The sequence below is a fragment of the Microchirus variegatus genome, assembly GCF_963457635.1.
Source record: "Microchirus variegatus genome assembly, chromosome: 4".
Lineage (NCBI taxonomy): Eukaryota > Metazoa > Chordata > Actinopteri > Pleuronectiformes > Soleidae > Microchirus > Microchirus variegatus.
The window spans coordinates 30256988-30270311 of record NC_139805.1 but is presented as its reverse complement, the minus strand read 5'-3'; the positions used below and the strand labels follow the sequence as shown (position 1 = coordinate 30270311).

At 44.3% G+C, this 13324-nt stretch overlaps 1 protein-coding gene across 1 annotated transcript in view; it reads right to left on the bottom strand.

The window, feature by feature from the left end:
- The window catches only part of LOC310926483 (arf-GAP with GTPase, ANK repeat and PH domain-containing protein 1-like), a gene marked incomplete at both ends in the record, with an annotated part of 29389 nt that extends 19588 nt beyond the window's left edge, over positions 1 to 9801 (bottom strand). The window contains one exon of the mRNA XM_083888625.1: positions 8637 to 9801. Within this exon, the coding sequence (XP_083744751.1) occupies positions 8637 to 9801 (1165 nt within the window). The remainder of the gene's footprint in view (positions 1 to 8636) is intronic.
- Between the last annotated feature and the right edge of the window lie 3523 nt (positions 9802 to 13324).

Below are 13324 nucleotides of genomic sequence, written 5' to 3'. Positions count from 1 at the left end.
AGTCCTTGGGCTGCCCCAATAGTGCTAGTGCAGAAAAAGTGTGGGGCGTGGCGCTTCTGTGTAGACTACCGCAAACTCAACAACATAACACACAAAGATGCCTTCCCCCTCCCCCGCATTGAAGACTCTCTTACCAGCCTCACACAAGCTGAATGGTACTCAACTCTTGACCTAGCCAGTGGGTATTGGCAAGTCGAAGTCGAAGATAGTGACAGAGAGAAAACAGCATTCACCACCCCTTTTGGGCTTTTTGAGTTTGAGAGGATGCCGTTTGGCCTTTGCAATGCCCCCGCTACTTTCCAGAGACTCATGCAATGCTGTCTAGGTGACTACTTGACTGAATCTGCCCTTGTGTATTTGGACGATGTAATTGTGTACTCTTAAGACTTTCCAGCTCATTTGAAACATCTAGAAGAGGTCTTCAGAGCCCTCAGTCGCTACGGCCTCAAACTCCGCCCCAGCAAGTGTCAACTGTTCCAAAAGGAAGTCAAGTTCCTAGGCCACCAAGTTGGCAGCCAGGGAGTTGCACCTGACCCCGAGAAGACAGCAGCAGTCCAGAGCTGGGCTACCCCTGCCACCATCAAACAGGTGAGATCATTCTTGGGGTTTGTTGGCTATTATAGACGTTTTATTAAAGATTTCTCAAAGACTGCCAAGCCACTAAACGAACTGCTGAGGGGAACAGGCCGGGGCAGGGGGTGACAATCCCATTCAATCCATTGGACTGAGGACTGTGAAATAGCTTTCAAACAGCTAAAACAAGAACTCTTACAAGCCCCCATCTTAGCTTATGCAGACTACACTCAGCCATTTATCCTCTACACAGATGCCAGCAACCTTGGGTTGGGAGCCGTCTTGGCACAAGAACAAGAGGGGATGGAAAGAGTTATTGCATATGCTAGTTGAAGCCTCCACCCAACAGAGCGTAATGACGCCAACTATAGCTCTTTTAAACTTGAGTTGTTGGCACTGAAGTGGGCAATGGGGGAAAAATTTAAAGATTACTTGTGGGGTGCTAAAGTGACTGTTGTGACAGATAATAACCCACTGGTGAATCTACAGACGGCAAAATTGGGGGCTGTAGAAAAAGGCCTTGTCTAGACTTTCAACTGCTCCGCCAGGAAACTCATACTGGGTGTGAAGAGAACCTGCAGGTGAGAGTTGTACAAACCCCAAGCAGAGAGGAGGGCTGCTTTACTAGCTGGGGATGGGATACTGATCGCTGGAGGACAGCACAAAAAGATGACCCCCCTCTCCATCAGATTAGTGACTATCTGGAACAGGGTGAGTTACCTGCCACAGCACAGAGACTGTTACTCACACACTCTGTAAAGAAACTATTGAACCAGTGGAGGCGCTTGGCGCTGTTTGAAGGAGTTGTGTGTAGGAAGATATATGACCCATCAACTCTCGAGACTTTGAAACAGGTGCTAGTCCCGGAGTCTGAGATCCAAGCTCTACTAGACACATGTCACAAACAAGCAGGACATCCAGGAACGGAACGGATGCTATCACTACTGCGGAGGAACTTCTATTGGCCCCAGATGGAACAGGTTGTACAACATTACACACAAAACTGTCCACGCTGCACTCTTCATAAAGCTAGAGCCAATGTTAGAGCTCCCCTCGTCCCTTTAACCCCAAAAGCCCCCATGCATATTGTTGCGATGGACTTCCTTACACTCAGTCGCCCCACAGATAGATACCAGAACATCCTTGTTATTACTGATCTTTTCACCAAGTACGCATGGGCAATTCCAACCCCTGATCAGACTGCACTGACTACAGCCCGTGCTTTGTGGACACATGTGATACAGCCCTTTGGCTGCCCTGAGACTTTCCATTCAGTACAAGGCCCTAATTTCGTGTCTAAACTGGTAAAATAATTGTGTCAAATGTATGGTTGCCACAAAACCCACACAACCCCCTACCATCCTCAGGGAAATGGGGCTTGTGAGCGTTTCAATCAAACGCTCCTGCCGCTACTGGGGACCCTAGAAGCAGAGCAACACAGTAATTGGGTGGGGTATTTGCCGGGTCTGATTCAATCTTACAACAACACCATCCATAGCTCCACCAGCTACGCCCCCATCTTTCCTCATGTTTGGCCGTCACTTCAGAACCCCAATAGACATGATAACAGGAGCACCGGGCCCAGCTAACATAGTCACCACAGAGGAATGGGTGGAGCGACATCACGTACAACTTCATTATGCCTACAACAAGGTCACAATCCACCTTCACAACGCAGCTGCAAAGAACAAGAGGCTTTATGGTAGGACTGCTCAAGATGCCCCATTGCTCCCAGGAGAGCGCGTCTTGGTCTTAGACCAGAGGAGACGAGGAAAAGGAAAATTGAGTGACAGGTGGGAAAACCAACCCCATGTAGTCGTAACGCGACCCTACCCCGACCGCCCAGTCTACACAGTACGACCTGAAGGCAAGGCTGGCCCTGAACGTGTCCTCCACCGGAACAATCTACGCCCCTGCCTCCCTGCATTAGTTCCAAGAACGGAGGAAAATGCAGAACCCAGGACCCAAGGTCCCATGAAGACAGGCCCCTTTGGGGATTTGTACTTCCCCTCCCTTTAAACCCTGAAGGTGCTTCCCAAGAAACAGAGGGACCCACATTAAGAAGATCTCAGAGGGAACATAGACGTATGCCTGCAAGGTACCAAACTTGAGTCGTTCTAGGGGACTAGAACTGTTTAAGATGGGGGGAGTGTCACGGGGTGACTATGCCCATGTGTGGGACCAGTGGGGGGGCGCTGTCTGTTAAATCTGTCTCCACAGGCGTTTGGCGCCATTCAGGACTGCCCCGGAAGCATCCGGGAGATCCCAGATGTGTGGTTGGCGGAGAAGCAAAGGAGGCGGGGTCTGGACGGGTGAAAAGGGAGCAACAGGAAGAATAGGAGACGAGACGAGACGAGACAAGACGGGAGCGGAGCGGACAAGAAAAAGAGCGGACAAAGAGCGGCGGTGTGACTCGCGGAGCAGGACGACGAAAAGAGGAATCAGGATCCAGCCTACGGCCGGACGAGAGAGAGAGAGAGAGAGAGAGAGAGTGTAGCGGCAGAGCGTGCCACAGACGGCGCTGGTCAGCTACAGGATATAGGGGAGATGCATCGCGGGAAACGTGGAGGGGTAGAGGTGAGCTTCTCCCCTCCTCCGAGCTAAGTACCGCTTTTATTTCACTCCCCTCATCGTCACTGTGTAAAGTTGGGAAGACGGAGAAACCCCTTGATTTGTGTTTATTATTAGTTGGTTTGGACTTTACTTTGCATGCAGTCGTCGTTTTGTTTTGATTTTGATTTATTTATTTACGGTTGCATGTTAATTTACTTATTTCTAAAGGGGTTTCTCAGGCTTTAACGCAAAGCATTGACTGGTTATTCTCTGTACATGATAGTTGGAGTTGGCACCAGGACTGGATCCACGCACCCGTTACACTAACGTTAACCTTAACCCAAAACTATAAAACAACACATCTTCACTTTAAGTCCCCATAATGTGTTGTGTACATACAGGTTGTGCCTACGATTTTTTTAACGTGACCATTTTGTGAGAAATGCACATAAATGTTGAACAATGCAGTGTATCCATCGTCTTAATCTAATCTGCCTGAAAGGTTGATGGATTTGTTCATGAGCGATGCCTCAGCTCCCAACAAAATCTGAGAAAATCAGCTCAAACAGAGGAACACAGATGAAGACAAGAACCACAGGAGGCAGAGCTAAATATATGTTTACGATATATGATAAGAAACCACTGTGTACCTCATGTCAATACAGTTTAGCTGTGGAAATTCAAGGTTTCTTAATAAATAAGAAACAACCTTGAAGAATAAGAGTTGTATTTCTACAACAGCACAATGACTGAACCTACATATTAAACTCCCATTTGTTCCACATGTCATGATGATAAATAGCGGTGAGATTATAACCAAATATATGTTCTTCACTGATAAACTGTGATCATCATAAATCTCCAGCCATGCTGATTTATTGCCCAATTCAGTAAGTGAAGCTTTACCGGATTTGATGCTGATAAGACCCAAATAAAAAGCCTTAAATCATTTAATAAAAAAATCATAAAGGAGGGGTAGACCGTGGGGTTATTTACCTTTTTCTCCTGGATTTTACAGCCTGAGTGTGGAAGCTCCAGCACCACAGCAACTATTAAAATGTATTCATTTTTATTACTATCATAACTCACATTTTAATTCAACACTGAGGTGACTTTTTCCTGTTTCACACAAATAAAAAAACATTCTGTTTTTGGAAAGGATGTAGTGACGATGATGTTGGGACAACCTTCACGTCCTGTTACCTCACACATACCCCAGATGGACTGACCATGAACAATAAGCATCTTCCTGATTTTTAGTATCTTGTTCATTTTGCCTTCTGTTTATGGACCTTGTACTTGGAAAATATTCAGGAATAAAGTGGTTCATAAGAAGAAGAAGAAGAAGAAAATAAAACACACTGTCTCATATTCAGTCATAAAGCCTCACATAAAACGAGTCGAATATCAAGCACAAGAAAGGTGCAATAACTCGGGGCTTTGAAGAACTAGTGAAAGCGTCAATGGAACAAGGTCGAATACAGCAGATATGAGGACTGGTGTCAATAACACACACACACACACACACACACCCCCACACACACAAATAAACAAATACATTATTGAGTCCTGACATGTTTTACAATTCAAAGATTTGGATTGTCTCCGTTGATGGGTTCCACTAAACACTGTGCACTGAGCGCTTTAGATCTGTGCTCAGGAGAAAGGTGCCTCTTGGAATAAATCTTCAATAAAACACACACGCGCACAAAGACATCATACATATCTGCTGGTTTGAAGCAGACAAAGACAGTCTGCCAGCGACACACAATCTGGGTAACACTGTGAAAGTGCTTACAGATGTACATCAGTGCACGACTCACAGAACCAGAGGAGATGACACAGATACTGTTCGTACACACACACACACACACACACACACACACACACACACACACACACACACACACACACACACACACACACACACACACACACACACACACAGACACACACACTTTGAGGCTGTGAGGTCACGCTGTGCTTGGGCGGGGCTGTGATGTCGGCACAACTCTCCAGGAACACGGGTTCTAACTTTAACCCCACGACTCTCCTCATCTCCCCATCATCTCTGGGCAATCCCCCACACCCACGCTCTCCTCCATCCACAGCGTCACAGCACAGACCAAAAAGCATCTCTCTTACCGCTTACTGTTGCCATGGCAACTCCATTTTCCAGAAGCCTCCAGCCCAGGTCTCTATACAATTAATGGTCTTCTCACTGATGGATACTGACTGTGTGTATGTGTGTGTGTGTGTGTGCACGTGACACTGAAAAGACGCCTAATTTTTAACATTAACCTTTATTTTGCGAATGAACCGCGATCAGCGAGGATCATCTGTCGTCAGAGCGTCAACACGAAACGCCTAAATTACAGGTTCAACATTGACGATGCTGCTCACAAACACTTAAAGAAAAATATGGCGGCGTTGACGAATGAATAGGCTCCATTATAGGCTGATTAACTCTACGCACAGAGCAGGAAGCAGCAGGTTCCCGCTCTCCTCGCTCTCCTCGCTCCTCTGATGAACACAGCTCTGTGTATCCCCAACCTTAATTATTCATGGCCCACTTACTCCTGACAAATTATTCAGAGCTTACTCCAATCCTACACTCTGTGTCAAAGATGATTTTATTTGCGATACATCAATAAAGATTAAAAATGGATAAAGTCGCATCATTGCCTCTGCTTCAAATAGAAACGCCTGAATATTTTTAGTGTTTGACAAGACTGAATTCATTTGTGTTCAAGCGTCAGGGTTTGGGGGGATTTACAAAAAACAGACAATTTACTACAAAGACTCATGCATGGTATATTACCTGAGCAGTTACAGCATTTTATATGTCCTCTATGAGCTTTGGTGCTTAACTGATCAGGAACAATAACTTTTAAACTAAATCACTCACTCACTCACTCACTTATCGTCTTTGCTGCTTTATCCTCCACATGAGGGTCATGAGGGATGGAGATGATCCCAGCTGACATAGGGCTAACAGCGGGGTTAACCTGGACAGGTCAGCAGTCTATCGCAGGGTCAACACACAACCAGGCACTCTCACACTCACAACAACGTTGATTTTAGAGTGTTTAATCAACCTAATACCCAAATTCTGCATGTTTTTGGACACACAAACACCACACAGAAAGGCCCCGGGATCTAGACTGGTGACCGTCTTGCTGTGAGGCCACAATGCAAGCCACTGTTCTATCACGTGACCAGAGGAAATGATATGTTGGTCTTTGAATTCAAATATGACATCTTAAAATACTTTTGTTTGGTGTAAACTGAAGTTTCCTAAACCCTCAAAATACTGCCTTTCCTTCTCCATCATCATCTATGAAGTTTGACAGTGGTTTGGTGTCCACAATATTGCATTAGTTTGTCCTTCTTGTCTTTCCTTTGCACACCATATCTTTTCCCTTTTCTCCAAAGTAACGTTTGTGGTCACATTAAGACAAATAAAACCAACGACTCCTTGCTTAAATTACTTAACTGATTATAAAGCTAATCAGAATTGATTTGGTTTGTCTCTATTTCATTGATTTACAATCCATCCGCTGAATAATCGAATAACTGATGAACTCTAAATCGTGAGTCAGAGAAATGTCCCAAAGGTGTTACAGATGTGCAGAAACAAGTGTTTTCCTTCTTTACCATCGCACTGCACAGTACGTCAGAGAGGAACACTGTGACTGTGAAGGAGTTTTCAGCACACTAAGTCACCGCACTTGACAAAGAACATTAAAGTAGTTTCACTTCAGAGCAGCAGGTGAGCAGTTCCACCAATGGCAGGACAATTTAGCAGCTGGCATTTCATTTAATTATTTCCCTGACAAATAGATTGCACTTGTTGTTCATCTGTAACAGAAGCTCCTGTTAATGGCTCAGTTCACCTTTAAACAAAAGGGGCATGCAGATATTGTGAAGATTCAACTCAACCCAACACAGGTTAATCCCAGAGGACGTTTAATTCACATTAGTGATATAGCTGAGTTAATATCCACTCTGTTTGAATAATGTACAGTAAATTAGCGCTCACCTGATTAGTGTGTTTTGTGCGTGTGTGTGTGTAATTCCCGGAAAACTGCCCAAGGACAATGAAATGTTTAAGTATAAATTAATGAATCACAAGAGCATTAAAGCATTACTGGGACTAAGTAGGTTCAGGTCCTCAAGAGTCCAGAGAGGGCAATATAAATGGTAATAAATATGTGATCCTGTTTAATTACATTAAACAAAGTGGTCTTCTGACTCGCTTCACTTCAACCCAAGTGAGTAATGATGGATGAACCCAAACAACAGATGGTGACAGTGTTTTTCTGCAACCGTCATCTACTTCTCTACTTCTCATAGTTCTGCAACTCTTCTACAGTGTTGTGTGGTCTGCTGGTTCGTAAACGGGCCGTTTCCTCTCTATTTTCTTCAGCATTGCACTTGACAAGAATGAAACTCAAATGGCAGAACCACTACCTCTGTAGATGAACAGAAATAGAGGTTTACAACTTTGTTGGTTTTACGTGAAAAGTTGAGCGTGTAGGTGTGGTAACCAAGGGGTCACACAAGAATCTGAATTTGAAGTGATTTAGTCAGCACTGCTTTTGCAACCGGAAGTTCACCAGCATGACACACAGTAGGAAGGGTGCTGGTTCTCTGGTGGAGTTTGCATTATTCTCCCTGTGTGTGAGTGGGGTTTCTCCAGGTTCTCCTGTTTCCACTCTTTGGTCCATAAAATGTTAAAAAACGTTGAAAAAACGTTTGTCAAACCTGGAAATTATGATGTTATCAAATGTCTTGATTTGTCCACAAACCAAAAGTAATGGTTTATTTGTTATATGGAGCAAAGAAACAAAGTTATATATAAAGTTAAATATTCACATCTAAGAAGCTAAAACAATCAGAACTCTTGTTTTAATCATGAAAACAGCTTCAACTTGATAAATCGATTATCAAAATAGTTTATGATTCATTTAGTAGTTGATTAATAATCGATTAACCGTTTCAGCTCTAGCTGTTTGTTTCATGTCTGTCTACATGTTGGCCCTGCAATGGACTGACAACCTGTCCAGGGTGTAGCCCACCTTACACCCTATGTCAGTTGGGATTGGCACCAGCAGCCCCACGACCCTCATGTGGAGGATAAAGTGGTAAACAATGGATAGAAGGAAGTTCACCAACATCACCTGCAACCAGGCACCTCTACTGGACGATGCTAGCCACCATTCACACTGCTGTCCACTCATATGTGCTGTACTTTATCGTTGAGTTTCCTCTAAATTAACTGACATCATGTGCTGTTGAAGAAGAGCTGAAACTAGTGATTGAGACCATTAACTCCTCAGGAAACCAGCTCATTTTTCCATAGACCTCCAATCAAATGGACTTCTTCTTGCAACCAGTGGAGTCGCCTCCCCTGGTGGCAATTCAGAAGATTCTTACTTCAGGTTTGTCCTCAACCATCAAACCATTTTTTATATACAGTCTGTGTTGCGTACATGAGATAAACTTACCTTCCTCTTCACTTGAGCCTCTCTCCACAGCTGGATAGAGTGGAGGTGGCGTGTTGACGGAGGGTGGCACAGGTGTAGTTTTGGTAAAAATCCCACTGATGAACTTGAGCATCTTGCGGTCACGAGGTGGCGCTCGCTGGACTGTTCCTCCCTGACCCTCTTTCCCCTTCCTCGGGTCGTCAGAGAGGGAGTGGAGGTCGCTGTTGTCCAGAGTACGACTTGTTCCTTTTCTTGGAGGCCTGGACATATCAGTCACAGGAGGTGTGGGCAGCGAAACAGAAATGGCCTTATATCTCTCACCCTGTGGACTGTCCCGTGTCATTACGCCTGAAAATCCTCCACTGATGGAAGGTCCAGGGCGAATGAGCGTGCCCCTGCCGTCGCTGTCAGCCCACGACGCCCTATAAGGCCCCAGAGTTGTAGCTGCCATTAATGTGGAATGGTCCCGGTTGTCTCTGCGGTCCAAGGTCTTAGCAGAGTGATACAGGCTGGTATTGGCATCTCTGAGGTCCCTCCAGCCTGCAGAATTACCTCCTACATGTGACCTCATCAGCACTTCTGGACGCTGGCTGACCTGTGGCGGGATGGAGAAAGGGAGGCTGCAACGTGAGCGACTGTTCAAGTCTGCTCCATTTTCACCCTTTAAGAAGAGCACGGGTGGCTCACGGTAGAGCTCCGTCTTAGGGCGCAGAGCCTCTGAGCGAGGTCCCTCTCTGCGCACATGTACCTCAGAGGTCGTTCCTCCGTACACTTTGACCATTTGCCTGACGGGTGCCTGGTGAACAAGTGAAGTGTCTTTGCTTTTACCAGGAAAGTCTCTCTGGGGTCCATGAGTGTCCCACTTCTCAGGTTTGCCTCTGCTCTCAGTGGGGGTGCCATACTTAACCTGCACCTCCTCTGCTTCTTCTTCTACTTTTTCTTCTTCTTCTTCATCCACCTGTGTGTTTCCCTTTCCCACCACGTCCTCGTATACAAGTCCTTCCTGCTTTTCAGGGCCATAGCTCACACCCTCCTCCTCCTCCTCCTCCTTCTTAGGGCTCCCTTCCCCCTGTGGAAGAGCCTCCCTCTGGTTCCCTGCTTCATCCTCTGGCACAGCCTCAACCTTCACCAGAGTGAGGGAAATGAGGTAGGTGGTACGTTTCTGTGGGTTCCCTGCTTTGTCCATTAGGCACAGCAGACCTGGGCACAGTGGCACCTGCTCTCAGACCTCACCAGACCTGCACACCTCAGTCATGGCAACCAGGGGACGACTGAAGCAGGGGAGAGAGAAAGATAAAAGATCAAACATGGACACTGGACCAAAGCTTGTGTTACTGATGATGTCTGAATCCCAGGAATCCTGCTAACTCTTTAATAAAGAGAAAACAGCGCAAAAAGAGGAATTCCTAATTTCCAGAACAAATTTAAAAGGCTGACCCAGTGGTGGAACAGGTCTAGACTGTGTTTTTAAATGCCTCCATTACTCCTCTTCAATGCACACTGCTACTACTGGTCTCTCCCACGGATTCATTCATAATCACTGCCTGAGTCTTCTTTTCTTTAAAAAAACAAAACACATTTCTCTGCAAATCTGACCACACACACATGCAATATGTTTCATTCAGCAGTGTCGATAGCTTCAGCTTGGCATTATGCGACAGTCAATTCATTTGGTTCGTACAATTCTTGACTAGGACTGACTGGATAACAAATACAGGCTGGATAACGCCACCTCACTACAGTATGTGTCGTGGCTTCATTACCTTCATTACTCCTGAAGAAAATCCATTGCACTGCTCCGCGTACAACGTTGTTTGATGGAGAATTTATCTTGCCATCAGATCGCCGTTTATATCAAGTGACACATCAAACGAGGCTGACAGGAAAAGAGCTCCATTTGATGAGTCCGAGGGGAAAAAACAGGTGAGAGGGAGAGGAGGGTGAGAAAGCATCAAAATGGATATCATTCACTTGTCATGGAGCGTCTGGCAGCTGGAGCTTCCATTCGACAATGTCATGAATAAAATTAAAGCACGGTGTGAGGGTCAATGGGCGATGAGGAAAATCATCTGTTGTTATGCCTCCGGATTTTCTTTTCCCACAAAAAAAAGGAAAAAAAAAAGAGGGACGGATGAAGTAGCTGGTTTTAGACAACCTGAGCAACGGTTCACTCTGCCTGTATCCCTCCTCTGGAGAGCAGCTCCTCTCGGTCAATGCATCCTCTCCTCCGAGTGCCTCATCCAATTAGCAAGTCAATAAAATGTGTCTGTGAGGCAGAGGAAGCCCACCAGCTCACCACAGCCCCTCCTCCTCTTCTTCTTTTTGCAGCCAGGGAGCCTTTACAGACCCCCGATAGCCTACTGATCGCCTGCTGCACTATCAGCTCTACACTGGGATCCAGCTCTGGCAAACAGGCTGGCTATGAGATGCTTGCAGTAAGGTGGAGGTGGTGCTGGCGGTCCTGGCTCACGTTCATCCGATTTTTATTTGTGCCGACACAACAAAAGGGACAAGAGGGAGCAGAAGGAAAAAAAAAACACCCTCAGCTCTGCTTCTGCCAATGCATCTGCTCTGTCTCCTGCGCTCTCTCTCTCTCTCTCTCTCTCTCTCTCTCTCTCTCTCTCTCTCTCTCCTTTTCAAAAGCAATTTATGGGCAGCTTCTGATTTGTCTCCCTTCCTCACAGACTGAGGGAGATAAAGTGAGGATGCACAGGCAAGAAAGATGCTGGCATTTGTATTTAAGCAAAAAAGACAAAACACAATAGAAAAAAAGAGATAAGCCAGAGGATCATATCTAGTCAAATATCTCAAGGTTAAATAGATGCTGAAATAATTAACGTCTGATGAGATCGAGGGAAACAAGGAAGACGCCGATGAGACTCAAGTGTTTGGATAATTTGGTGCATTACTGGAGAATTAGGGGAAAAAAAGTATTTCTCTCTGTGCTCTTCTACTCATCATCAAAATCGAATAAATAATTAAAAATCAAATTGATAAGCACATAAACACTATAAATTAAATAGATATAGAGGAAGAGCACATCAATATTTTACATCACATACTATGAATGTTGTGCACCTGCACTGCATGTTTGCAAATTGTGTTTTAAGTCTTTGGACGTGTGCCACAGCAGGGGGTGAGAATACGTTTTAAAGCCAGGTTTTACTGCATTTTAAAGCATATACTTTAGACCTTTGTTCTTTTACTGTTTAACAGAGAAACGGTGTCCAGTTGATATTTATTGAATAAGGCTGAAGGCAAATCTATATGGAGTTTTACTAAACTGCAGTCATTGTTGGGTAGAAAATTTTGTAAAGAAATATATCTGCAAAATACACCTTATGTGGAGGTTAAAGAGGTAGAAGATGAATGAATGAACACATTCTTAGTGAGTGTCAGATGAGAGGATTGAGAGGAGAGTTAAGAGATAAGTCAATACAAAGACAACTGTCTTTCATGTTGCCCGTCTTTGTGTTGAGCCAACCTAACAAGCTGCTGATGGCTCCGACATTATCTAGCATGCAAACATTAGTCGTTTCATAAGGTTTTATTTGATAGCTACAGTTAAGACCAATAGGAAAGGTTGGAAAATACACAGTAAACAGATTGGAAGTCAAACCCAAAACTCATGTGGTGGTTGTCCTCGCCAATTTAGAGTGATGTCCAAAAATTTGCCAGGAACTCTGAGGTAAAAGCAATACAATACCAGCTATTCCCCCTGTAGGAAACGTACAAACAAGTTAGGTGCATAGTGGGAAGTGTAGGACTGGGACAGATATTTGTGGATGTGCAATTTTAAATATTTTGAGTATTTTGAGAAACAACAAACCCAAAAAACCACTGAGTCAAAAACGGTTACTACATTCAAATTCAAAATACCGAGGTCTTTTAGGTTTCGTTTTCTGACGTAACTGGCAACCCGTGGTTGCTTGGCAGCTGAGACTCTACTAACTGCAATGATTGGTAGACAGAGGTAGGTGGCGCATAAACATAAACATGATTTGCAGTCTGCAAAAGATTTTTTTTAATGCAAATATTTTGGCTGTACTGTTGTTGTTGGTGAGTTCAGTTTGTTATATGAACATTATTCCTGAGTCTCTGTGACATATTAGGAGGATTGTATGATCAGTTGCTTTAGATTTATTACATAATGCACCTTTAAAGCTGCAGTGTGTAACTTTTGATGATTTTTATAATTATCACAACTATACAATGGCACACACATCATTTTATCAGGATAATCCTGACAGGAAATTTACTAATTATTCTCTGTTGCACAACAACAATAGCCATGGGACAATAAGAAAAATGTTGTGCCAGGATCATCTGAGTCAAAATAACTGTGACTGACAATATAATTGTAACTGTGATGAATATGGTTGAATATTCATTTTAGATTCCTAATATTTGTCCTTAATCTATCTTCATTTTTTAATGAAAAAAAATAAGAACCTTAAAGCTGCAGTGGGTAACTTTTGTTGATCTTGTTTCGGTGTTTCTGAAAAGAAATTTAATTGTATATGTATGCTGTGTTCTTCACCTGAAAACAGACTCTTTCAAATATTATTATCAGACCTGACAGAGGGAGCGTTTGTGTATATACAACCGCATCGCTGAGGTGGGCGGGGGAAAGAAGCGTTTACCCCCTCAAATGAACAACTAGGTTTTTAAGCAGCATAATTCACTTGTGAAACACTTCCTGAGAGCTC